We start from the raw sequence: 26,701 nt of genomic DNA, 5'->3' as shown, positions 1-26,701 counted from the left end.
ACCATACTAAAACAAAAGACAAAACAAAGGAACTAAGGTCAGAACGTGACACTGAGACGTTTCTAAATTGTTTTGTGACAAAGGAGATCACATTGGGGAAGGATCTTAGATCATTCCTCAGTACAGAACCTTCTCAGATCCTTGATATCCTACGTCTGCACTAATGGTGAGCTCTATTTTCATGTCAAATGACCACAGCACCGGTTGTAAGTGCCAATGCCGTTTATGAAACTCCAGACGGTGCTACGGTCAGATGACATGAAAATAGAGCTCTTTGGCCATGCACACCAGTGGTGGATTTGGCGTCGAAAAACAGAAGCATATGCAGAAAAGTATTCTATAGCAATAAGAGCAATGTCATTTGTTCTGTTATTTAAAGGGATGAATCAAAGCGAATGGAACTTTCTGGAACCTTATCATTGGGGCTCTTTGCCATACCATTTTTTTTATACCTCTGTTACTGAAAATACTGATTACGTCCTCTTAGACATTTAAAATCACAAAGTTGTACCTCATACCTACTGTGAATATGGTAGTGCATGTTTGATGTTATGGGGATATTTTGCTTCCACTGGTCCTGTGGCCCTTGTTAAGGTTAACAGCATCATGAAATTTACAAAGTACCAGGACATTTTAGCCAAAGACCTGGTTGCCTCTGCCAGGAGGCTGAGACAAAGGCCATAAGTAGATCTTCCAGCAAGACAATAACCCCAAGCACACATTAAACCCATAAAGAAATAGTTAGTTGACCACAAAATCAACATTTTGCAATGGCCATCTGTCTCTGGACCCCATTGAAAACCTGTGGTTTGAATTGAATAAGGCAGTTCATAAGTTCAGACGAAGGATATCAAGGATCTGGAAAGATTCTGTATGAATGAATGGTCTAAGATCCCTCCCAATGTGTTCTTCAATATCATAAAAGATTTTAGAAAAGGGCTCAGTGTCATTATCCTCGCAAGGATAGGGTGCTGGAGTACTGAAAACAGGGGTGTCAATCATTTTTACCCCATATTTTAAAGATTTTTTTTTCAAACTTGTTCAACTAAATCTCTCTGAGCAATTGTATTAGTATAAAATGTAATATTTTTCCAATTATTTTAGCATGCAATTTATCTCAGTATTTGTATTATTTATTTTTTGCTCATCTTTATCAAGGGTGCCAATAATTCTGCACCCCATTGTATATGCACAAATACAACCACACACACAAATCTCTGGTTAAACACTTTGGATAATCTGTCCTCCAATACTTACACAGGAACGGAAATAATCCTACTAATTAGTTGTTTTAAGAAATGTAACTCCTGTAATATCCAAAGAATATATAAATCTCATACTGTATTGGTCGGTTAGATACCAGGTCAAATATAAGAGCCAAATGACTACTTTACTATAAGGTTTCACTCTGATGATCCCCCTAGGCTGAGTGCCTTGAGGAAATTGCCTTGTGCAAAGAGGAAAAACAAATCATTTGAATACATCCTCCGCTGCCCTAATGCTCATCTCAGAGTTGTCACTTAGGGCAGGGATAGATGGGGCGCATTGTGGCTCTGACAGGGCTGGCTTTTGTAGGTGATGAATGGGACCGTCAGACGCGTTGACAGCTCTGTGTTCAATACATGTGGATACAATACTGGCTGCATCCCTTGACAAGCTGATGGGCTTTTGTCCTGATAATCTACATTGCGTGTATTCTCTCAGCCTCCTTATGGTGAGTGTGGTCACTGACGGGTATATCACAGCCCTTGAGCACAGAGTGTCAAGATTTGGAAGTAAAAACGGGCTGTGCTGTGACAGTTTGTGATTTCTGTCCAGAACTCTAAATACTGTCTGACTTAGAAAAATAGGCACGCTGCTTCAGGACAACACTGCCACAATGTTTTCCCCTACCTTACCTTTTACAAGACAAACCGATTGTATATAAATTGTTTGCAATTAAAAGTTGTTCTGCCTGCAGACATGGATACTGCTTTGGTTTCATTGGCACCCTGCATAACAAGTAAAAATCGAGTGGAAACAACTAGGCTTGGCTGCAGACCCAATCAAGGATAAGGACCCTTTTACACTGTCATGTTTGTAAAAAATGTGTTTCTTTATTTCAACTCAGGAGAATGAAACATTTAGGAAAAGACATATGCACAACTTATGTTGACTAGTGATGAGTTGCCTGGACGCTCACTAGTAATACTAGTTATGAGTGAGGATGAAAGATAATTTAGTATGACACAAGCTGAAAGAAACAAGGAGAATCGTATACATGTTTGGCAGAGTAAGGATTCTAAATAAAGATTCCAGAGTTGCAAACTAAATAGACGTCCATCTATACAACATTCAGGTAAAGTAATAATGTCAGTCTTGTGGTAAAAGTGTAGCCACTACACTTGTAGGTAGTCTATCTAGTGTACATTGGGGAGAAATCCATGACTAGTAATATTAATAAATATTCATATATTGTATGAAAGCTACAAAAAACGTAAATACACAATAATCACGCTCCAAATAATCAAATTTCCAAATACCACAATCCAGTCTAGCGGTTCATCATTAGCCATAGCTTTTACTGTGATCCCAAATATTTGAACAAGTATCCTCCTCATTGTTGATTGCTTAACTGCATGGGAATTTACTATTCTCATGTGCACTGTCGTCTTTTTATATGTATCTTTTCTCTCCTCCAAAATAACTTACAGTGTCCAGGAAATTTGAACAAAACAGCGCAAGGAGAAAATACCACTGGGTTAGGGAGGGCTGTCAGCAAAACTAATTAGAAACCTAGACTTTCCACTAGAACATATTTCTATGTTTGTTACCTGGAACAGGGCAACGCTTGGACTGAAGGCTATTTTGGGCCCAAGGACCGGTCTCTCGCCCGTGGGAAGACATGCACAGCGTCCTCTGAGGAATCGTTTCTTATGATTTGGACTGAGTGTGAGCTTATTTCTAATATTTATGATCCCCGGCAACAGAGTAAGTTATGAGGAGCTTGGGCCAAGACCTTCCTCAGTATTTTCACTCCCTTATTATTTATGTTGCCCAACATCTTTTTTCCCATCTCTTTCTTTCCTGGTCTTCCTTTCCATTTTAGATGGAGCAGGAGTAGAAGAAAAGACAAAAGGGGAGTTTGTTCATGTTCAAAAATGAGAAGCAAACATTGATGTGAAAGCCAGTTAGTCTTGGCTGTGATATACAGTGTAAGTAGGTTTATGCGGTGGTATTGTTAACATAACCTCATACACATGCCTTTTACTTTGAAAACTGGAATTATCAATCGGGCATTTTTACAGAATCCAAAACTATTCTACCTTGTGCTTCTGTTCTGGGGTTAAACCAGCGTTGTTATTAATAGGTCATTTCCAGTAATGAATTTGCACACATGGAGAAAACACCCCCATTGACTTCCCAGTGGCTCATAGCGCATTATCTCTTAGCTTTAAATGATGTTTAAAGGCTCTAGCAGGTTGTTTTTCACTTATGTTGATGCATCACTCTAGGTGGCATATTAGCCCTCTGGTGTCCTGTGTTACATTACGCCTGGCCAGGTAGGCTGCAGAGTAACCCTTTGTTTTGGATGAAGACACTTAGTAGGGCTCAGTCTCACAAGGTAAAATGAAAGATGTTTCACTGTCCACGGAAGATGACTTCCCGGCATTGAATGTGTTTTTTTGTCATTCTTTCGGAGAGCTAGCATTAAGCATCTCTCTCCACGGAAGATGGCTTACTTCCCAGCTAGCCTAAACCGAAAGCCAGGAGGTATTACAGTTTTGCCTCACTCAAATAGCATTGGATGGGATACTTTGAGCAGCTGGACTAATGTCTTACATTGACCTCTTTCATCATTGTCATCTTTAATGACTGATCTCATATGATCCATATGTTTATCAAGAGGAGTTTATTGACATAATTTCAAAGTCACAGTCTTGCTATAACAGGTTATAAATGGCACTGTATGCGTATGTGATAATAATGCTGGATGAAGAGTATACCGTGCTTAATATTTGGACCACATCCGTGTGCGTGCACGTTCACATATGTACAAGTCTATGAGATAAGTCTTGGGAAAGTTCAAGTCTCAACGCTGGATATGTACTTATCCTAAATATTGTTTGACCTTCCCAGCGCCTGGCCATTACTCTCCTCCGAGTCATTCTCGCAGATGGATTTTTCGTTGCATTAATCCCCCAGATCAGGTGGGTTTTGTCAAAGTGTTAAACTTAAATACTTTGGGTCATTTATCTTTACGGCCAAACCCGGGGTCTGTCAGCGGCCAGACGAGCTATTTCCTCATTTGGTTTGGGAGCAAAGTGGCGCAGGAGAAAGCCGGGAGACGGCAGGGGCTGCTCACTGCTTAATGAAATCCTGATGTGAGGAGGGGGGAGAGCTGCTTCAGGTCGTGGCGCCACACCATCTCAAGAAACTCTACCTCTCTGGAGAGGTGGCTTCAGTTATTCATTTTTTTCTCTCTCCCTTTTCGAGAACTACGACACTCTGCTCATAAAACATTGCACCGATGCGCCCTCATTACCTCAAAACGTGCATTGGGACCTGCTAGGTGTCCAAGTGGCCGTGGATAGAATTGCAAGTGATTCATTTGTTGACGACTCCCATGGTACTGTGTAGCCTACTCACGAAAGCATTCATCTTCATTCACAAAGATATGAACTGCGCCACTGATTATGAGTCCTAGTTCAGTCCAAATTCATTCTCATCGAACAAAAATAACAGATGTCACTGAAATGTACACACATTGTTGTTTGGTTTTGTCTAGTTAGTGTGTGTTAGTATAGTCATGGAACTACGGAAGATTTTCATGTGAGCCTTCATTCAAATGTTCGTATTGAGTGACTTTCTGGATTATTGTTTTAAGAGTGACTTTCTGGCTGTTTATTTGTATTCATAGTTCCATGGGTCATAAATCTCTAAGTAGTAATACTACACAGCATAAATCATTATCACAACTGGCTTCAACGTTTCCCTGTCCTTCTAGTTTTCTTTTCACATTTTTTTTTTACATAATGACTTCTAACAGCTATGAATTTATATATATATATATATATATAGTATGTGATGTTATTCTTGAGGCTGTGTATGTTCAATATTCCTTTGTCATGAATATTTGAGTCAGCCTAACATTATCCTTTAACAACTTTGGGCTTTGGGCTCATAACCCAAACTTTAATCCTAACCATAAACCTTGAAATTCTTGAAAATGCAGAGTTTTGCCAAAACAGTAAAACCTCAATATGTGGCTTTTTTAAAACTAAACATCATTATGTGACCCTTTGTCCATGAGCTCTGGTAGTCTATTTTAGCATGGGGTCAATTGACCAATCTGAACTCTTTGAGTTATGAGTCTGCTCCTGTGCTGAGGTTGTGAGCATTGCTCAGTGTATTCATAAAGCTTTCTAGTGTGAAATAGGCACATAACACACTACACAGTGGCACATCTGCTTCATCTTTAATATGTTTCCATTTTACATTTAAGTCCCTCTTATCCAGAGCAACTGACAATCAGGGCAGTCAACATGGGGTTAATAACATCCAATTTGTGAATGACATTGATACACAGCTTTAATCGCCAGTGAATATAATAACTAATGATGAACTCCAAAGATCCCTCTGTTATAAGAGTTTTTTCATTGAACCTAGTTCAGTATATCAATGTTTTTATTTTTTGGCCAATTGGAAATGATCTTTACGGACAACATGCAGAATTAGTTGTGTACATTATCCATACAGCATATACACCGTTGATATTACTTTCCAAGAGCAATATTGTACATGAGAAAGCAAAACCTTGAAAATTGAATCAGACTATGGTTGTTCACCCCACATTTAACCAATAATAAAGGGGCTTTGGCTCAACCGCCCCATATTTTCTCATCAGTCGGCATCCGTTTGGGAGGGGGCGACAGTGTGGTTCCTCCCTTTGATCTGTCCCACTTCTCTTTGTCTGTATGGGTCTACTGATGCCATGTTCACAGGCAAACATCCATCGTGTGTGTGTCTGTATGTCTGTAATTGAAAAACAAAGTCATCTGTAATTGTGAGGACCATATGTTACAGTGTATAGTGAATAATGAAATGGGGTCAATATCCATACTCCACATTAGATTTCAGTGATTCCACGTATAGTTAATCGATACATAAATTTAAAAAAATACTATTCGCAGGTGTCCGAAAACCAGGAAGGAAAGAACAACCATAGTATAAGCTATGGATGTATTCAACATTAAAAAAAACATATGTAATGTATTTACAATATAATTGTATAATAATAATAGACTAGGCCTATACTCAACTACTTACAAAATAATGGTTAATTCATTTAAAAGTGTTAGGGGTTAGTACATTTAGCTCACTCTTCTCTATCAGTCGTGTTTGACATTACAGTTCGTTTAAAAGGTGCTTACATTGTTTCTGATAATTACAGGCTAATGAAGCCTATTATTGCCCACGATGCAGAAACATGTGCTAGTGCGCTGTAATCCTCGTTTAGCCCTTCTGACCGGGCGCTTGGCCGCCTCCGTCCCTCTTTATGATCTTAAAATGGACCCCAATGGAGCATTAGATGTCGAACAACACCGCTCCCGGGGGGGTTTCAAGCTCTGACCTGCAAGAGAAAATGAACTGTGCAGAGGTGACAGGGTGCGAAGCCGTTTGGCCCTGCGCGTTTGGGGCTCCGCGGTACCCTGTTGGGAATCTAAACATTTGTCAACCCAGCGGCGGACGGGAGAAAAAAAAACAACAGGTACTAAACACGGTGGAATATTACACTGTCTAATGCAATGCGGGATGTAAAAGCCTTAGCACTTTAAGGCCGAAGTGTAGGCTAGGCTACGATTGCTGTTATGTTAGTGATGCTTGCGAGAGGGGATTGAACCCGGCGTTACTGGTCTTCTCTCCATCCCTATATGCGTCAAACCCACTCACTCAAACACGCTTACAGAGAGAATAGACGAAGAATGTCTTATCTCCAAGATTGCGCATGCACATAACCTGTCATGTACGCGCGCGCGCACAAGCCCCTTTCTCACAAACACGCACACCGCAGGGGATTATTTAAGTGCTCACTCACTTTCTCTCCTATTCAGAGGTGATGAAGTACGATTATGATGTGTTGTGTACTAGGCTTACCCTTGATTATTGTTAGAACGCACGAGCAACTCAAAGCTCAGGCTACATTTGCCCAGACGATTGACTGCATTGTTTTCTTGAAAGGGCAGTGGTGCTTGAAATGATCGCTTCGTTCAATAAAGCTTGTGTAACCTATTTCTGGCAGTGGAGAGAAAATAGGGGAAGTCAATAATGATGTTAGATTACATTGCACATTTTTTTTTTAAATGTGTACTACCATTTTGAGGGAAATCGGCTACAGTTATGCAATTTGCTCTCTTCTCAGGTTTGTCAAGGAATGTCGTAATCGTGATTCCAGTAGTGACCGAACGTTGTGAATGACTGAACTATTAGTAGGCCTACCATTATTTTTCATGTTGACAATAGTACATTAATATTATTTATTTACAGTTTACAATATTGGTCATTTATTGTTATGCCTATAAAATAATGATTGGATGGAGAGATGAAATCCCACAATATCCTGACCGTTACAGGCAGTTAACCCACTGTTCCTAGGCCGTCATTGAAAATAAGAATTTGTTCTTAACCGACTTGCCTAGTTAAATAAATATTTCGTCTTTATTATTGCTTCATTGTTTTCTGATGCCAACTCAGCAAGCCATCTCTCTTTCCCTGTAAGCATGTATCACTCTTTCCCTGTAAGCATGTATCACTCATACGTGTAACCTTCTATATTGCGCCCACGTTAAGTGTGTGTTCCTGTATCATGTTATATTTACGTTGTTAGTACAGCTGTTTTGTTTCGCAACAGGATTCAGTAAAGAACATGGAAAGAGTGACGAATAAATATAATACGCCTAGCTACCTGAATGACATCCAAATTTGTCACTCAACAGTTGTATTGCATTGGGCGACCCAAGTTTCACTATATTGTAAAGCCAAATGATATTGGTGATGAGATATACATCTCAAATAGTTTGTTTGAAAGCATGGACAGAGACCAACAGAGAGAAAAATGTAAATGGACAAATCAATGCACCTGCATAATTTATGCTTATTTTACGATTTGTTGGAACAAGGCCCGTGTTTCTCCAGTTTAAGTTTATTGAAGTACCAGGTCAGGGTACTTTATTTTCTCGAACATCTGCAAAGCATCACTAAAAAAAACTACAGTGGAGGCTAAAGAATCAGAAAATCAACATTCAAAACCAACCGTTTATGTCCGCAGTTATTCCAAAGACCAGTTGGCGATGATATTTTGATAGTCTGAATACGGCTTTCCAATAGCCAGCCCCAACAAATCTTCACTGTAGGCCCTACAAGGAAAATTGAGTGGCCATGAGCAGCAATATGTGACGTATAGGGGACCGGCTCCGGGGAAGGGGAGTGACGAGATCGAGCTATGCCTAATATAAAACGCAACTCCCCTAAGATTCGATGATTTATGATGTCAGGTGTTCTGTTTCTAATTAACGGTTAAATTAAGTCAAAGAAAACCTTTCGAATTAGCACTGCTCCGGTTAAGACCGTAAAGACCATCGGAAACAAGTTTGGAAAAGAGATATCGGTGGACTTCTCTTTAGAACTATTAAAGCTTGCTGCATTTGAGAGAAATATAACACCCCATTCTTTCCGTCCTTCCATGGCTCGTTGGCCCTCCGCTGTGTTCTTGCTGGGCATAGAGTGCAACTATCTATTTTTGAAAGAAGCCTGATATTAACACAGCAACGTTACATTATGTATTTTTCCTGCATAGGCGTACACCCTGAATTGTCTGTTAGTACAAAATTAACTATTTAAATCGAGACGACATAGCCTAATAGTTGACACATCGGTAAGCATGGTTGGGTTGGTTCGTCTCCATTTCCAAGTTATCCTGTAAATGTAAGCATATCTAAGGTTATACTGCAATTGTAATTTTCCACATAAAATATCATAGCATGTGAAGACGAACTCGTTGTTTGGGAGATATCGCTGCAACCAAATAGAAACGTTTAAAAATGTTAAATTGTTGATCAGTGACAAGATATTGCTTTATAGTTATCAGGCTGTAATTGTTTTGTTATTAAAGAAATTCGATGGGTGGCCTAAGCCTAGGTCTCTGTAGGCTTAACTGAGAATGATTTGAGCTCGGCTATATCCTTCAAATAAGGAGATGAAGCAACACATAGTTAGTGTGATAGGCCTACTGATTATGTGTTTTTGAACGATGAAAATTAACGAAGGCCTAAATTAACGCAGGTGGGGGGGGGGGGGGTGACGGTGACTCTCTACCTCATGATATTTGCAGCTAAAACCACTCTGCAATTGTATAATGTTGGTTGGATTCAATTGAGCCCTTCAAATGAAGTATCCCTTGTTTAACAAGAACACATCCCTAACAATATTGCTGAATGTCACGCAAGACGGCGGGTTTCCACCTAAGCTAATAGAATCTCGTGCAGTTGTATAACTAGAATGTTATTTGGCCTGGTTTCGTCCCCACACGAATGTCACCATATGGTGATAGCACGAACAGTACGATTTTCCTGCAAAGGCTCGATTCACTGTTAATGGTTCATGTAAGAAATGCATTTACCATTTCAATCGATTATTTATAAAACTACTAAATAACAGCGACATTGGCTATTATCAATATACTTCGGGTTTGAAATAGATAATAATTGATTTTGTTGACACGCGCCGTGAGGGATGTGGGAATAAGTTCATAATTGCCACCTCTGGTTTGTAAATCTGTCTATCACGCTGCAGAGAGCACGGTGTTAATGTGCTGAATAAAATACCATAACAATAAAAATAATTATCCAACAGTTTGTAAACATGCCAGTGGAATTTATTCCCTTTTTGGAATTAATAGGCTAAAATGCTACATTTTTGGATAGTCTGTGTGCGCCATAAATAATGAAAGTTTACATAAAAATATAATACACATTTTCTCAATATATTATATTTTAATAAACGAAAATACAAATAACATTTCGCTATAGGCCTAAGCATAAAGACACAATTCCTGTTAAACACATTACTTATTTGTAATTGCAATAGGCTATTATTGAAACCATTAGCATACAACATCATACTTCAGATGAATAGGATAGGCTATAGGCTGCATAAAACAATTTTCGAAGATTATCGTTAAACCTATTTGAAAAATATTTAACGAACTATTAACGCATGCATATTCTAGGTCTGCCATACTTGTTAGTGTAAAATTCTGAAGTCATTCTGCTCAATGGATAAACAACACACAACCTACCTGCTCCTCGTTGCTGTCGAACTTACCCCTTTTCATTCTATGATCTACCCTCTTACATGGTATAGTCCTTGCATCATCAGAATGTTTATTCACATCATTAACGAAGGAGAGAGAATGAGAGCGTGACAACTCTTGTGTCGCGTCTCTTTACCTGCGAGCTCAACAGATCAAAGTATTGTCACGCGTCATATTTATCAGCATGGTATTCTATGACATTTTATGGCGCATTATAGTGTAATTCGACACTGTCCTAAAATTCACTATTTATCTCCTAATCATCCCCAGGTTGTCTCATTAGACTCCTATACGGCTAGAATAGATAATAGTATAACTACTTAAACATAATAATCACCGATAACTGATGGGCAAAAAAAGGTTAAAGGTTAAGGTTTTTCTTGAAGCCGTTCCTCTCCCAAAAGATCCAAAACGTATAAAGCCTATAACCTCACGACAGGAAGGATAACACGTCTATGCTTTGTGCTTGAAACTTAATGAGCATGCTAACATGGAATGTTAATTATACTGCAGCCTTACTTTTGTACAATTCTAGAAAACAGTTTGTTAATAAGAATATGCACTCAAAACATAATAATAACACATTAGTAGCCTAATATTAATGCACATTTGTCACATCACAAAATATTGCTTGATTTTCTGCAGGGGGGGGGGGGGGGGGGGTCTAAATTAGGCTAATTATGCAGTGAGCAGAGTTCAATGTACCCTGGTCAATCTTGTGGTTACTTGCACTTACATTATACACCTAACCCTTTTGTCTCCGAATCATAAGTGCTTTCAAATCTCGTATATTTTTTATGATTAAGCTACAAATGGTTGCAATACTTAAACTTTTTTTTTAAATGGTCAATTAGACGTGCTGTGTACTATAAAAAATAAACCATTATTCACAAGAATGCTTGTGGCATTGTTTAATGAGCATCAACTCCCTTCCCAGAGAAATACACTGGGAACATGTTGCCTGTGGGAAGGGGAGGAGGAGGGGGGGGGGCGGCGGCAGATGCATAAACATTTCAAGCCATCACCCTCTCCTCAAACATCCCCAACGCTGGGGCGACACTCCTCCTATTCCCGCGTCCAATTAGTTATTTTGGTCTGGCCCTTTAAGACGCAGCAGCGGGTCAGCAAGTAGTGTAGTGTTTCTCTAATTGAACTTCGCCCAATCAACAATAACTAGTTAGCAGTTGCTTGCTTTTTCTTGTTCCTTGAGACAGCTTATTCCTCGCAGGAATCGCCCCCAGCCACTACCCGTTATACTTTCTAAAGATCTTCATGGAACTTCGCAGAGGAACTGTCTCTCTCTGGAAGGGAATACAATTCGGTTGCCTGTGAAACTGCAGCCTACGCCCGAAGCATGGTTATTTTGGAGAAAACATTTCAGACAAGTGAAGTTGCAAGATTCGACTGAAAGTGATTTTTAAAAAAGTGGGTTGTGAAGAAGACGCGAATCGAAGGAAACACTCGTGGACGTTTAAACTAGCATTTGAATGAAATAACCAGCCTTTGTCAGCAGTAATTCCATTGGACTGCCGATGACCTCCAGTAAAGACATGAAGGCAGGCTCCGTGTTGCAGTCCAGCGGCGAGGAGAGGAGACGGGGTCCTTTGGACCAGCTTCCACCCCCCGCCAACTCCAACAAGCCACTGACGCCGTTCAGTATCGAGGATATTCTAAACAAACCCTCCGTGAAGAAATCAGTTGCTAATCTCTGTCCACCGAGAGTTATTGAAAAAGTGTCCGGCTCAAACGCAGCAAGGAACGGTATTACCACTCCTTCTTCGCCGTTATGCGCTCTGGAGGAACTAGCCAGCAAAACATTTAAAGGTCTGGAAGTCAGCGTTATACAAGCAGCTGAAGGTAAGGATTTCAATAGACATGACGTTTTAATATTTACATGTACAGATTAAGTTAGTGATTTTATTAATCAAATATGCATAATCTCCAATAGCTATTGTTGATAGCCTATTGGTTGTGTGAACTATTGTCAAATTTGTGTTTTTTAAAGGCATTGCAATAGACTGTCTATTCCTAAATCCTAATCCTAATCCTAAATTCCCCAAACAATCATGCCTGTGCGATGTAATCTATCCTTGGCTATTATTTCACCATTTGAGTTTATTTGTTAGATACTAAACACCAGTATAAGGAAACCTGCGATTTATTTGGGTGGCAAAGCAGGCCTCTAAACCGACATTTGCTATTGTGCTTCCTGGTGTATCATTAAATTAAGTTGCAACATTTTATAGGCTGTTTGATTTAGTATAATTCTTTTTTGATTTAGATCCTGATATTGACAGCCATGTTAATCCTAATGATGCATGGGCAATGTAAAACAAATGTCATTAATTTCATATGGCTCTATGGAATGCTGCCCACAGGTTATTACCAAACCATACCCATCACCACAATTGGCCATTCACAAAAATAGTTTGCATCTGTAACCCTTTTAAAAAAAAGCCTCAATAACAAAGCTGCTAATCATGGCACACTTGAGGACGTTTGTAGACATGTTGTTCTGATATTGTTTTGGAGAGTGACTGTATTTTGGTTCCCTAAAGGTCGTGAGCATGTGAACGCCTTTGGACAGAGGCAGACCTCAAAAAAGAGGAGAAAGTCCCGGACAGCTTTCACCAACCATCAGATATATGAACTCGAGAAGCGCTTTTTGTACCAGAAATACCTGTCCCCGGCCGACCGAGACCAGATAGCTCAGCAACTGGGGCTAACCAACGCTCAGGTCATCACCTGGTTTCAGAACAGACGGGCCAAGCTCAAGAGAGACTTGGAAGAGATGAAAGCGGACGTGGAGTCGCTCAAGAAAATACCACCACAAACCCTGCAAAAGCTAGTCACCATGGAAGAAGACATTGACGACCAGCAAGGAAGCATCTCCCCGTCGTCACAAGGACACCGAGCATTTCCACAGTCCCCCTCTTCATCCAGAGATCAAACCACGGACGAATTCTCAGAGGAGGACGAAGAGATTGAGGTGGACGATTGACAGTAGGCCCATGTTTTAAGAAAGGGCATTTTTAACTTTTGCACGGATATTGACGGCGGGAGAAGTGAAACAAAAAAAAAGGAAAGTTTACTTTCTCCTCTTCTCCATTTTAATTTATTAATAGGACTGTAAAGTCTTCTGTTTCAATTTCACCAAATTATTTGAGGAATAGCCTACATCTTTATTTTAATTGGATATGAAAAATACTTAGTGTTTTGGTACAGGATCATGACTGCAAAATGTGTATGTACATTTAACGCAGGGGGTGGGGGGGCAATTATTTAACTTTTCATCCACATTCAGCTGCTAAAGGACATATCAACCAAAAACTCGAATGTGCCCAAGGTTAGGCCCACGTCTTCTACAAAATGCCCAGAACTGGAAAAAAAAACTAAATGGGCTAGATTAAAATTGGTGTCTAGGATATGTATCGATCTTGATGTAGGCTATATTTCATTTAAAAAATAAATGCCAATAGCAGTCATGTAAAAATCCATTATCATTATCCAGTTGCAGACATATCGCCAAATTTTTTACATGCATAAATTAGGCTGTATATAAATTCAATAACTAAACATCATATGCCTAATTTTATTGTACCATTCTATTTAACCAGCATTATGTAAATAAAGGGTATGGTATTTCATGTTATCTGTGTCTCGATGTGGATCGGTTTAACCTACAATTTGTGAGATAATACAATAAGGCAACAGTATCATGAACATTTATCTAGAACGCAATATTGTTTTTACTTCTGGTAACATCAAAGTATTGGTTAGGCCTAGTACACCGGAATTGGATCTATGAATATCCTTCTGTTGACAGAAGGCCTACTCTACTGGTCGTTGGGCGTGAAGTGGCTCAATTAGCGGCAGTTAAACAAGTTCTTCATTTTTACTCCCTTAGCAGTTGTCACAAGATGGTAAGGACCAGGGGCTGCGTAAAAAAAGGTTGCGAGCACTCCACTGCCATATGGTTTCTGAATCGTCTAACACAAACTAGTCAACATGATTGATTAGGTTAACCCGTCTCACCGTACATAAAGTTTTCACTGAGCCGGCAGCAATAATGGGACGCATCTGCGCCTCTGAATAGCAATTTAGAAAAACCTCCATGAATAGCAATTGATTAGCATGGGGGTCCTAATGAATACATCTCAATAGGAGGCAGTGGAAATAGGAGGGTTGTTGTCTTTCTCCCCTGCATCCTTGTTGTTCCAACTGCAGTCTGCTTGAATAACTTTCGGTCCATATGTAACACTTGTAACCAGATGAAGGGGGCTTCTTCAGACAGGGAGAAGACGGAACGCCAGTGCGCACAATAGGTGTAATCGCTTGGAATCATTGGGGTTGAAAAGTCAACTCGATTTTTATAGGTGCATTGTGGAGCGGCTCTGCCAGAACTGGACAGATAGGCCAATAGTTTTTTTCTCGGCTTGGGTAAAGAAGTGTGACCCACAACGATGTAAGGCATCTGATCCACTGCTTGCCTCAAATGTTTACTCTTTTTTTGAAGGGAAAAGTATTTTGCGGTCTACATAAAAAATGTTGGATAAGCTTTAATACAAATCCATAAGTTTACATACGTGTGCATGTGGCCAATAAAACCAAGTATTCGTTTAGAAAATTATGAATATAGAGCATGTTATCACAACATTACATTTGTCTACCCACGTTAAATCAACGACTTTCATTTGACGTTTTTCATACACAAAAATAGTACAACGAGCGGGCCGCTGGGAATTCTGCAATGTAATATTCTCTCAAAAGAAATGGTATAAGATTATGCAGTGTTTCTTGAGATAAAGTATGTTACAAATGCTCAGGTGTGATATTTCATTTATCCTTTTATTTAATCAAACCTGTGTCTGTATCAAGCTTATCAATAATACTAATATTAAATAACCATAGCAATACTTATTACTAGTATCGATGAACAGGCTATTTTGTGCTCAACTGGTCAAGGGCACTTTACATTGTGCCTCTAATACCTATGTATTAACATAGTTGTTACATTGGGAGGTACACTGTTAAAGTACTTAAGCTTACAACTGTTTTACCTGGTTGTGGCATGCACAATTTCAAGGATTTGCAAATAAACACTAAATGGAGAGTAACAAATGAGTGATCTAAAATTGTAATTAAACAGAGGTGGTTTAGCCACATTTGAGTTTTTTTAGGCTTTAAAATCCAATGCAAGTAAGGGAGATTACCATCCCACGGCCCATGATGACTTTGGCACCAACACCACTGCGCTTGATGGTTAAAATTGATTCACAGATGCACGATTTATGTAGTAGGCTATGTATTTGTTGATATTGCTAGAGGTGGTGCTTTGTTATTTACGTGGAGATTGCTAACACTATGGTAACTGTGATACCAAATACCAAATGCTTTGGTGAATCCAAAAAACAAACATTGTATCATTAGCATTTTCCCCCCATAATTTAAGTAAATAACTGGTCATTTCTTTAGCATACTGTACTACTGGATATGTATTTCTTGACATGCAGTCTTAGTTATTACATACAAAATATGCCCTTTGTTATAATGCAGATACCCATCAGTTGGTTTAAAGCCCAAATATACTGTGCTACAAAAGATGACATGGAATATGGTGTCAACACAGGGCATGACTGAATAACATTGAGACTCTCAATGGCACATATCTCCCTGTATGATTGTTGAGTCAGACGGCAAAAGGTAAATCATTCAAAATTATTCTGTAGTCAAGCAACACCATAGCTCCACTAATAATGTCCCTCAAAGATTGCCTGTCAACCTAAAAGTAATGAATGAATCAAGTCTGCCACCTAGTGTTGCTTAGTGGGATGATATCACTTGCAATAGAGCACAAAAGCTTGTCCTAAAAACTGGAAAGGAGTTACCTCTGGTTTGTTCAGCCATTCCTATGGGGGAAATTAAATGGGGAAAGAATGGGGTTTTGGGATAAACGCCAAAAATAAGGTCTGAGGTTAACGCAGGCTTAGGAGATCTTATGTTTTGTTCCATGAGATATCAGTCAGTTAAACATGACGTTTATGAATTATGAAGCCTTTTGTCTTTTAGCTTGTTTTGAGTAAATAAATGTTTGAAAATTCAAATCGACTTTAGATGAAGATTCTCAGAGCAAAACAAGATCTAAGCTTGTGTTTACTACAGACCACATTTTCACTGTTCACACAAAAAGACACCATTACTATTGCTCTCTATGAAGGAAGAACATCAGGCATAAAAGTCTCACTGACAATCATTAAAACAAAAAGCTATCTAATAGGAGATTTGGTTATAGCTTTGAGTACAGTGCATTACTGATTTAACTCAGATGGGCTGAGTTAGCACTGATACCCAATGCTGGCATGGCTATTACAGATTTTGTTCATTAACTGTTCCTATCCAAACAAAACTTATCAGCAAAAACCGTGAAGGGCCTAAAAGAAATAGCATCAAGAGGTATGTACAGCTAGGCCATCAAAGTATCACACTGCATGAAGGAGTACGGTATAGGTGCTTCCAAGAACACGATTTACAAGAATTTAGAGTTCTTCAGTGTTAGTTTTGCAATACACCCATTTGATCATTCCAGACTTGGCCCACTGAACTCAATTAAACTTACAGTTGAAGTCGGAAGTTTACACAAACTTAGGTTGGAGTCATTAAGAGTTGTTATTCAACCACTTCACAAATTTCTTGTTAAACTATAGTTTAGGCAAGTCGGTTAGGACATCTACTTTATGCATGACAAGTAAATTTTGCAACAATTGTTTAGAGATTATTTAACTTAATCACAATTCCAGTGGGTCAGACGTTTACATACACTAAGTTCACTGTGCCTTTAAACAGCTTGGAAAACTCCAGAAAATTATGTCATGGCTTTAGAAGCTTATGACAGGCTAATTGACATAATTTGAGTCAATCGGAGGTGTACCTGTGGATGTATTTCAAGACCTACCTTCAAACTCAATGCCTCTTTGCTTGACATCATGGGGAAATCAAAAGAAATCAGCCAAGTCCTCAGAAAAACAATCGTAGACCTCCAAGTCTGGTTCATCCTTGGGAGCAATTTCCAAAGGCCTGAAGGTACCACGTTCATCTGTACAAACAATAGTACGCAAATCAATCCCAGAACAACAGCAAAAGGACCTTGTGAAGATGCTGGAGGATAAAGGTAAAAAAGTATCTATATCCACAGTAAAGCAAGTCCTGTATCGACATAACCTGAAAGGCCCCTCAGCAAGGAAGACGCCACTGCTCATAAACCGCCATTAAAAAAAGCCAGACTACGGATTGCAAATGCACATGGGGACAAAGATCGTACTATTTGGAGAAATGTCCTCTGGTCTGATGAAACAAAAATAGAACTGTTTGGCCATAATGACCATTGTTATGTTTGGAGGAAAAAGGGGGAGACATGCAATGTGAAAAATCACCATCCCAACCGTGAAGCACGGGGGTGGCAGCATCATGTTGTGGGGGTGCTTTGCGGCAGGGGGGACTGGTGCACTTCACAATATAGATGACATCATGAGGGAGGAAAATTATGTGGATATATTGAAGCAACATCTCAAGACATCAGTCAGGAAGTTAGTTTCTTCACAAATGGGTCTTCCAAATGGACAATGACCCCAAGCATACTTCCAAAGTTGTGGCAAAATGGCTTAAGGAGAACAAAATCAAGGTATTGGAGTGGCCATCACAAAGCCCTGACCTCAAGCCTATAGAAACTGTGTGGGCAGAACTGAAAAAGCATGTGCGAGCAAGGAGGCCTACAAACCTGACTCAGTTACACCAGCTCTGTCAGGTGGAATGGGCCAAAATTCACCCAACTTATTGTGGTAAGCTTGTGGAAGGCTACCCGAAACATTTGACCCAGGTAAAACAATTTAAAGGCAATGCTACCAAATACTAATTGAGTGTTCTGACCCACTGGGAATGTGATGAAATAAATATAAGCTGAAATAAATCCTTCTCTACTATTATTTCACATTCTTAAAATAAAGTGGTGATCCTAACTGACCTAAGACAGGGAATTTTTACTCAGATTAAATGTCAGGAATTGTGAACCTGAGTTTAAATGTATTTGGCTTAGGTGTATGTTAACTTCAACAGTATTTGTTGTCAACTTATACAGTGCATTCGGGAAGTATTCAAAACCCTTGAATTTTTCCACATTTTGTTACGTTAACGGCTTATTCTAATTGCTTAAAATCACCCTCACACAACAATACCACATAATGACAAAGCAAAAACAGGTTTTTAGAAATATTTCCAAATTTAAATACATTTCCTGAATACTAATTTAAATACATTAGTATTCAGACTCTTTACTTAGCACTTTGAAGCACTTTTGGCAGCGATTACAGCCTCACGTTTTCCTGGGTATGACACTACAAGCTTGGCACACCTGTATTTGTGGAGTTTCTCCCATTCTTCTCTGCAGATCCTCTCAAGCTCTGTCAGGTTGGAAGGGGGGCGTCGCTGCACAACTATTTCCAGGTCTGTAAGTCTGGCTCTGACTGGGCTACTCAAGGACATTCAGAAACTTGTTCCGAAACCACTCGTGCATTGTCTTGGCTGTGTGCTTAGGGTTGTTGTCCTGTTGGAAGGTGAACCTTCGCCCCAGTCTGAGGTCCTGAGCAAGTTTTCATCAAGGATCCCTCTGTACTTTGCTCCGTTCATCTTTACCTCCATCCTGACTAGTCACCCAGTCCCTGCCGCTGAAAAACATCCCCACAGCATGATGCTGCCACAACCATACTTCATCATAGGGATGGTGCCAGGTTTCCTCCAGACGTGACGCTTCAACTTCAGGCCAGAGTTGGTTTCATCAGACCAGAGAATCTTGTTTGTCATGGTCTGAGAGTCTTTTAGTTACCTTTTTGGCAAGCTTCAAGTGGGCTATCATGTACCTTTTACTGAGGAGTGGTTTCTATGCCTTGCCACTCTACCATAAAGGCCTTATTGGTGGAGTGCTAGAGATAGGAGAACCTTCTAGAAGGACAACTATCTCCACAGAGGAACTCTGGAGCTCTGTCAGAGTGACCATCAGGTTCTTGGTCGCCTCCCTGACCAAGGCCCTTCTCAGCTGATTGCTCAGCTCTAGGAAGAGTCTTGGTGGTTCCAAACTTCCAATGAAGAATGATGGAGGCCACTGTGTTCTTGGGGACCTTGAAAGCTGCAGACATGTTTTGGTACCCTTCCCCATATCTGTGCCTCGACGCAATTCTCGGAGCTCCTCAGACAATTCCTTCGACCTCATGGCTTGGTTTTTGAACTGACATGCACTGTCAACTGTGGGGCCTTATATAGAAAGGTGTGTGCCATTCCAAATCATGTCCAATCAATTGAATTTACCACAAGTGGAGTCCAAGTTGTAGAAACATATCAAGGATGATCAATGGAAACAGGATGCACTGGAACTCAATTGTGTCTCAAAGCAACGTGTCTGAATAGTTATGCAAATAAAGGTTATTTTGAATATATTTGCAAAAATGTCTAAACCTGTTTTTGCTTTGTCATTATGGGGTTGTGTGTAGATTGAGGGGGAAAAAAATATTGAATACATTTTAGAATAAGGCTGTAATGTAACAGAATGTGGGAAAAAGTCAAGGGGTATGAATACTTTCCAAATGCACTGTAGATTACAATTTTTGTACAGTTAATCTTCTGGCCTATAAAGCACGGTGTACATACTTCTGCTCCTCAAATTATATTCACTACTAAAGCATCAATGCTATTATGCTATGTTTTATCTTACATAACTACCAAGATTAGTAGCTTTTCAAAATGAATTGCGATATTACTGCTTGGTTCATTGATGGTTGCATCCATTCTTTCATTCCATTTTGATGTTGGCTTGATGTTTTCCCATAATTGAATAAGGCTTCTGTTGTAAGTGCAGTGCAAATATCTAGATATTATCATAAATAACTCTTCACATTCGTCCACTATTTTCCACTATTTATTTTTAAGAAAATACAAAGAGGAAAATACACATATGTACACAAACACTATTAAAATATACTATATATTAAACCAAATATATACAGCTGCTGAGGTCATTAGAAAGGGGGGGGAAAAATCCTATCTTGTCCTTTTGTCCTTGATCGTGTAGTGAAGGACCAACGGCTGAGCCTGGAATAAAAATACCCAATTAATTACGACTAAATTGATCCCACAAACATTAAATCAAACTAACACAATTCTGAAGAAACTCCCAAATTAATTATAACCTGATGACAAGATTTGAGGGAAGTAAAAAAAAAAGTTATTGCATTGCGATTAAGCATATTTGGATTTACTACGGAAAGTGTAGTGAGAAATGAATCAAGTGTCAGCATGATAATTTAAATATGCACTCTTGTATGTTTGTCATTATTACGTGAGATTATTTGTTCTCTTATCCCGCAAACACAAACTACTTGATTGAATAGGGCCTAGTTTGCTAAATAACAAAATAACTTATTGTGCTAGAGAACGTTTGAGTAAAATTACCATAGATATTGCATAATTTGAAGTCACTACAGAAAATGGATATGGAATATTATTTCATTAAATCTAACAATCCTGTTCCTCCCACAGTAGGTTTTTTCTAAACGACTGGCCAAATGGGAAAAGCTGGTTCAAGTGTAAAGGAATTCAGTATGAAAATTGTTGGCTAAACTTGAGAGCACTGTACCTTGCCAAACCAGTGAGAGAGCCACAGCCGTTTCATGGTCATGTGATCTGGAAGGAACTCATTATTGAAAAACATCTGGACCTGTGGAGCAATGGAGACCACACATAGAGGACAAAACATAACTGGTCCTGGGTGAACTGTACAATGGCACTCAATTCTCTGAAACATTCACAAGCTGCCACAAAAACTGTGCTAAACTTGTGTATAATATTCAAAGCACTCAGATAATCTAATGTTGCAACTTTGTTCAGTTCTCTAACAGGCTAAAATATATCTCTTTTTTTGGAATCATAGGATGTGGTTCCTGTGTTTGAGTGTTTACAAAAAGTGCACACTGCACATGGGGCTGAAATGGCCCACTTAAATGTGCTTAAAATGTAGTCTTGCTGGAGGGTAGACTGACCTGGTGCTTCTCCACATTCAGTCGATGACACAGCACTTTACGCAGGTGTCTCACCTCGGCTCGGACCGAGCAGCGCACAAACTTCTGCTGCAGAGACGAGGCAGAGAAACATTTCCACAACATTACTACAACTCTGATTCTGCTCTTCAACACACGTATGAATCCACATTTTTACGTAAATAAAGAGAAATACCAAAACATTTGAGGGCAATTCTAGTAAGGACTGACAGACACACTCAAATTAAACATAATTGCATCAGCAATTGACACTTAACAGAAGTATTGTTTATGGAGACCTCTTTGTTTTTCATCTCAATCCAAACAGAACACTACACATTAAACCAACAGAGACCTCTGGTGGTAGGGTGCAGGTCCATTACCCACCTGAAGAGTCAGTTTTGTCTTATCTTTTTTTCCAGACAGAGATAAACTGCAGGGATGAGAGAATACATGATTAAGCATGACACACACAGGGATTTTAAGGGGCATTTTGTAATAGAAACCCATCTGAATGCAACCAATGTGTAAGCTAAGGATTTTCTTTTAGGAGTGCCCACTGCCGATATGGAAGTGACAATGATTATTGAGCTATGCAAGGAGGAACAATAATATTCTACAAAGTGAACACTGGATCCTTGCGCAATGTCTCCCTCCTCTGCTGCTCATCTTTTTTTTTTTATTAAACCTGTGCTACATTGGTCCGCTAATACAAGACTAGTAAAGGCCCTGAGAACTACTTTTGTGAGAGAAAAAAACAAACAAAAAAACTCATTTTTCAGGGGGTGCACCCAAAATCCCATGGCTATGCTTGTCAATATGCTCGGTTTAAGTGTCACTTCATTTTCCCACTTGTTTGTGCCTCTATCCTTGCTACAGTAGCCAACCAGCTAGCGTGATTTGCACTAGTTTAACATTTAGCTGGCTACTTGACCAGACATTAGATTAGAGGAAGCAAGATTACTTTATCTAAATACTCCTCCTTGGTGGACTGTACATTTCTGTAAATTATTTTTATTTTATTAGGGAGATTTTAGGGAGATAAATCTAGCAAAATGTCATAAAATATATGAATACTTCTCCCCCTGTCATGGACATGCCAGTACCAGTTCATGCAATGCTGCAAGTTTGTGTGTGTGAGCAAGAGTGAGAGACAGACCGGCAGAGGAGAAGGGCAGAGTAAAGAGATGCAATTGAAAGACAACCTGAACCAATTTTCATGCAGAGCAAATGTGATTTTTAGAGGATATTTATTTTTCATTAGGATATATTCTTGGTTAACAATGTTTTTAAATTGTTGGCTTTTATGTATTTTTAAAATGGACAAAATGTGTCAATTGCCAGCTAGGGGAAACACTGATTGGGGATATAGAACCAAAAGACTGAACTTTGACACTTAAGTCTAACAGTGATAATCCACCACTTGAAATATAATTTGTTTACAGTCCAGTGGTCTGCGAATAGTTTTGTCAAGGCATGACACGAAAGCTTACCTTTGCCTCTCTAGACAAAGCGAAACCTGCTCGTCATATCTGTAAAAGTGGGCCTTGGAATGGTCAAAGGTGGTGAAAGGTAATCCTGTAGCATCTGGTATGGAGTCTAAGGGTGACACACACAGATACCATTTCAAACGAATAACATATCATGACATTGGGGGAAAAGCTGTACATTCACAAAATGTGAAATTAGGTTGTTTTTTTTCCCTGTAAAGGCTTACCTTCTCCAGAGGGTTGGACAACTCTCTCAAGCCCACGCGACTGATAGAATTCTTTAATTCGCTTGTCCTCTCCTGTTTACAAAGAACAGAAAATAAAGGACGTTCACATACAAAAATCAACCCATGCTAAATGGCTAACAATGCAATGCTGCTTCCTCCTGAAGTTTAACTAACGCTGTTCCAATTAGGAGTTGAGAGCTATTTTCTCTCCGAAGTACACAGGATAACTAGCGACTGTTCTTTATTCGACTTGTGTAACAACAAAACCAATACTAAAGTACTATGTAACAAAAATGAGAACACGTATTAGCCTACTTACTTTCTTGAAGTCCTGGAACCAGTTTGTAGACAATGTCTTGCATCACTCTATCCAATTTCAGGTTCAATAAAGGCTGTGTTTCGTGGATCTTTATGTTGCACATTGGACAATACTTGCTGGTTTGGAGGTATTTCACAATACAACTTTTACAGACTGAAATAGAAGCAGAAGAGACATTAGCCATTAATGTTATTTAATAATAACATTAAAATGTACTATACAACTATGCATTCACAGGCAATAAGTAGGCTAGGACCAATTATTTATATATATATATATATATATATATATATATATATATATATATATATATATATATATATATATATATATATATATATATATATCTGAAACTGGAAACACTTATCTCCCTCACTAGCTTTAAGCACCAACTGTCAGAGCAGCTCACAGATTACTGCACCTGTACATAGCCCACCTATAATTTAGCCCAAACTACTACCTCTTTCCCAACTGTATTTAATTTTAATTCATTTATTTATTTTGCTCCTTTGCACCCCATTATTTTTAGTTCTACTTTGCACATTCTTCCATTGCAAAACTACCATTCCAGTGTTTTACTTGCTATATTGTATTTACTTTGCCACCATGGCCTTTTTTTGCCTTTACCTCCCTTCTCACCTCATTTGCTCACATTGTATATAGACTTGTTTATACTGTATTATTGACTGTATGTTTGTTTTACTCGATGTGTAACTCTGTGTCGTTGTATCTGTCGAACTGCTTTGCTTTATCTTGGCCAGGTCGCAATTGTAAATGAGAACTTGTTCTCAACTTGCCTACCTGGTTAAATAAAGGTAAAATAAATAAATAAATATACACTAGATGACTGACATTGGGCGCTGTTATGAAGCCACTGCACCTCCATCTTGGCACTCCCTCACCATTGTAAAAAAATAATTGGATTCTATAGAAATGCATTTGTTATTGTTTACATTCATTTTTGCCACATTTATTATATTACAGACACCTTAATCCATACTTACGTGAGTCATCCTTAAAGTATAATTTTTATAAAGTCCTAATGTTACTGTCCCCACTACAACAACAAATACTTCACAGGATAGTTCGGGATTGGATACCATTTGTATGTCTCAGGGTCCAGTATGAACGATGTTAGAAGTAGTTGCGGTAACGGCTGGAAGTCTATGGGTATCTTTAGCGCAATGGCTGAGGCTAGGTAGCATTGGCATGCGAAAATACCTCCAACTTCCTTCATACTGGACACAGAGACATCAAAATGGTATCCACAAGTTCATTGGACTCTGGGGAAGTAAATAACATCCAGAAGTATCCCTTTAAATAAATGTAATCTTGTCCTTGAAACAATTAATGTAAATACTGTAGAATTCCATTCATTCCTATGCAGGACAACTTCTTCTGGAGAGTGCCAATAAGGCATCAGCAATCCAGGGTTTATACACATGTCTATAACAGTTTGCCCATTTCTCAGAGGGCAAGAAGCCAAAACATTGAAAACACAGGCTGGGCCCACTTACATGTATGCAGACACTCTGTAATAGTTGTGGCATCGATGAAGTACCCAGCACAGAGATAGCACACTATGTGCTCGTTCAGGTCTTTGATCTTCAACTTGACTTCCTCCTTCAACAATAATAACGTTGCTATTGAAATCTCGAGTAGAAAGTATACCTTCATTTTCTTGAATTATTTTCTGAGCAGCAACAATGTATTACATTAATGTCAAAAACGAATGTTTACATTCTAGAGAAGACAGGCTGATGAGTTCATTCGAATAACAATATGATGATTGCTCTTTTCCACTAGGTTGATATTTCTCACTTTGGGGATTTGTTTGTTTTGTTTCGCACTTCTTACTGAACTGTTGGAGCGAGAAACATAAGCATTTCGCTGGACCTGCGATAACATCTGCAAAATGTGTGTAGTATGTAACCAATACACACACACACACAGGCAGGTTGGCGTGTCAGGTGGCTGCAACACTGTAGCAGAGTATCTATTATGCTAACGTAAGCTAACACAATGTCAATAATAACAGTGTAGAATCTATACATCTTTATTTGTAAGTTATCGCTAGCAACCCAGTACGCTACACATGGAATTGCAAATAAAGGACACAGGTAAGACAAATATTAGTCATTTTACAAGCAAGGTTCGATAAGTCCGTCACCAGAAGCTAGCTAGCCTAGTAAACACAATTAGCTAGCTACCTATAAACTAATTTCCATTTATCCAAAACGCAAATGCGTCTTTTAACTAATAATGTAGACCGTTACAGGTGTAAAACCGGGGAGTTAACGGTACACATTTGCACGAAGGACCTTGCAGTAGCTGCCCAGAAAACACGGGTAGACTCTTCCACACACGCCTGCGCACACGTAGGCAGCTCTCTCTCCATCACTTTGGTGACAGGAGGAAGCGCTCGCATTGCTGCTTTTCCTCGTCGTAGTTATGTAGCTAGATTCAGCTCTATTTAACTTCAACAATTCTTACTGGTCTTGTCGCGTCTATAGAGTCCGAAACTAATTGCTACCTACCTCATTTCGTAAAGGGTCGAGCTTATATACGGACTGGAGTTGATTTCTTAGCCGCATAGCTATCGCCATTGGCCCTTGCTCCGCCATCTTTAAAAATGCTGCTTATTTCCGGGTGGAAGAGCATCAAAGATGGTGGATTAATGAAGATGTCCCACTCAGGCCGTTTACCACTGGGCGGCTTCCATTATGCTGAGCTGCAGAGCACCGGTCTATGGCCCGTGACGAGAAAGGGCAAAAGCGGTGAGGGAGGAGCGCCCTTCTAAAATCGAACAGTAATCTGCTCCGCTCGGACATATTGTCAATCAGGCAGCATGGTGGATAGTCCAGAAACAACATACATATCTTTTCATTGGAAATGCAAATAAAACATTTTTGCTTGGGAAAACACAGAATCCTTCTCATTACACAAGTGCTTAATTACGTCCAGGGACAGACTGGAACAAAGATTCAGCCCGGGGCATTAACATAGATAGTACACTATAGTGCAGTGTTCCTCAACTTTTACTCTACCTATGATTGGCTAAACATGATTTTAACAGCTCTTTTTAACCAGCTCATGTTTAAGACAAATACAACTTGTAAAAACTCTGTTTCCTCCCTGTTGTGCTATTTATCTCTGCTGTCGCTCTGTCTCTGCTTCTCCTTGTTCTCCTTTGTTGTCACTGTCACTCTGTCTGTGAGCGAAACCTCTAACTCTAA

The 26,701-nt window shown here is 39.3% G+C and overlaps 2 protein-coding genes across 6 annotated transcripts; one reads left to right on the top strand and one right to left on the bottom strand.

Annotated features, from left to right (window-relative positions):
* Positions 1–5,434: 5,434 nt before the first annotated feature.
* LOC109905252 (polycomb group RING finger protein 1) lies at positions 5,435–26,209 on the bottom strand. 5 transcript variants are annotated; one of them, XM_031790205.1, is made up of 10 exons: positions 26,003–26,209; positions 24,983–25,088; positions 23,466–23,618; positions 23,147–23,218; positions 22,923–23,028; positions 21,817–21,862; positions 21,433–21,519; positions 21,030–21,110; positions 17,304–17,444; positions 5,435–6,015 (listed from the first exon to the last, which is right to left on the bottom strand). In XM_031790205.1, exons 1-10 carry the CDS (start codon positions 26,087–26,089, stop codon positions 5,884–5,886), a joined length of 1,011 nt encoding a protein of 336 aa, XP_031646065.1. In that variant the 5' UTR covers positions 26,090–26,209; the 3' UTR covers positions 5,435–5,883. The 5 variants fall into 5 exon arrangements, with proteins under 5 accessions (XP_031646065.1, XP_031646067.1, XP_031646066.1 ...); XM_031790207.1 differs by lacking the exon at positions 17,304–17,444 and having other exon boundaries at positions 21,433–21,516; XM_031790206.1 differs by lacking the exon at positions 17,304–17,444 and having other exon boundaries at positions 26,003–26,201.
* On the top strand, positions 11,384–14,003 carry LOC109905253 (transcription factor LBX1-like). The gene is made up of 2 exons (XM_020502529.2): positions 11,384–12,208; positions 12,910–14,003. Exons 1-2 carry the CDS (start codon positions 11,884–11,886, stop codon positions 13,350–13,352), a joined length of 768 nt encoding a protein of 255 aa, XP_020358118.1. The 5' UTR covers positions 11,384–11,883; the 3' UTR covers positions 13,353–14,003.
* Positions 26,210–26,701: the final 492 nt, after the last annotated feature.

Source organism: Oncorhynchus kisutch, linkage group LG15, assembly GCF_002021735.2.
Source record: "Oncorhynchus kisutch isolate 150728-3 linkage group LG15, Okis_V2, whole genome shotgun sequence".
NCBI lineage: Eukaryota > Metazoa > Chordata > Actinopteri > Salmoniformes > Salmonidae > Oncorhynchus > Oncorhynchus kisutch.
The sequence above is the reverse complement of the archived record's forward strand: the minus strand, read 5'-3'. Positions and strand labels throughout refer to the sequence as shown.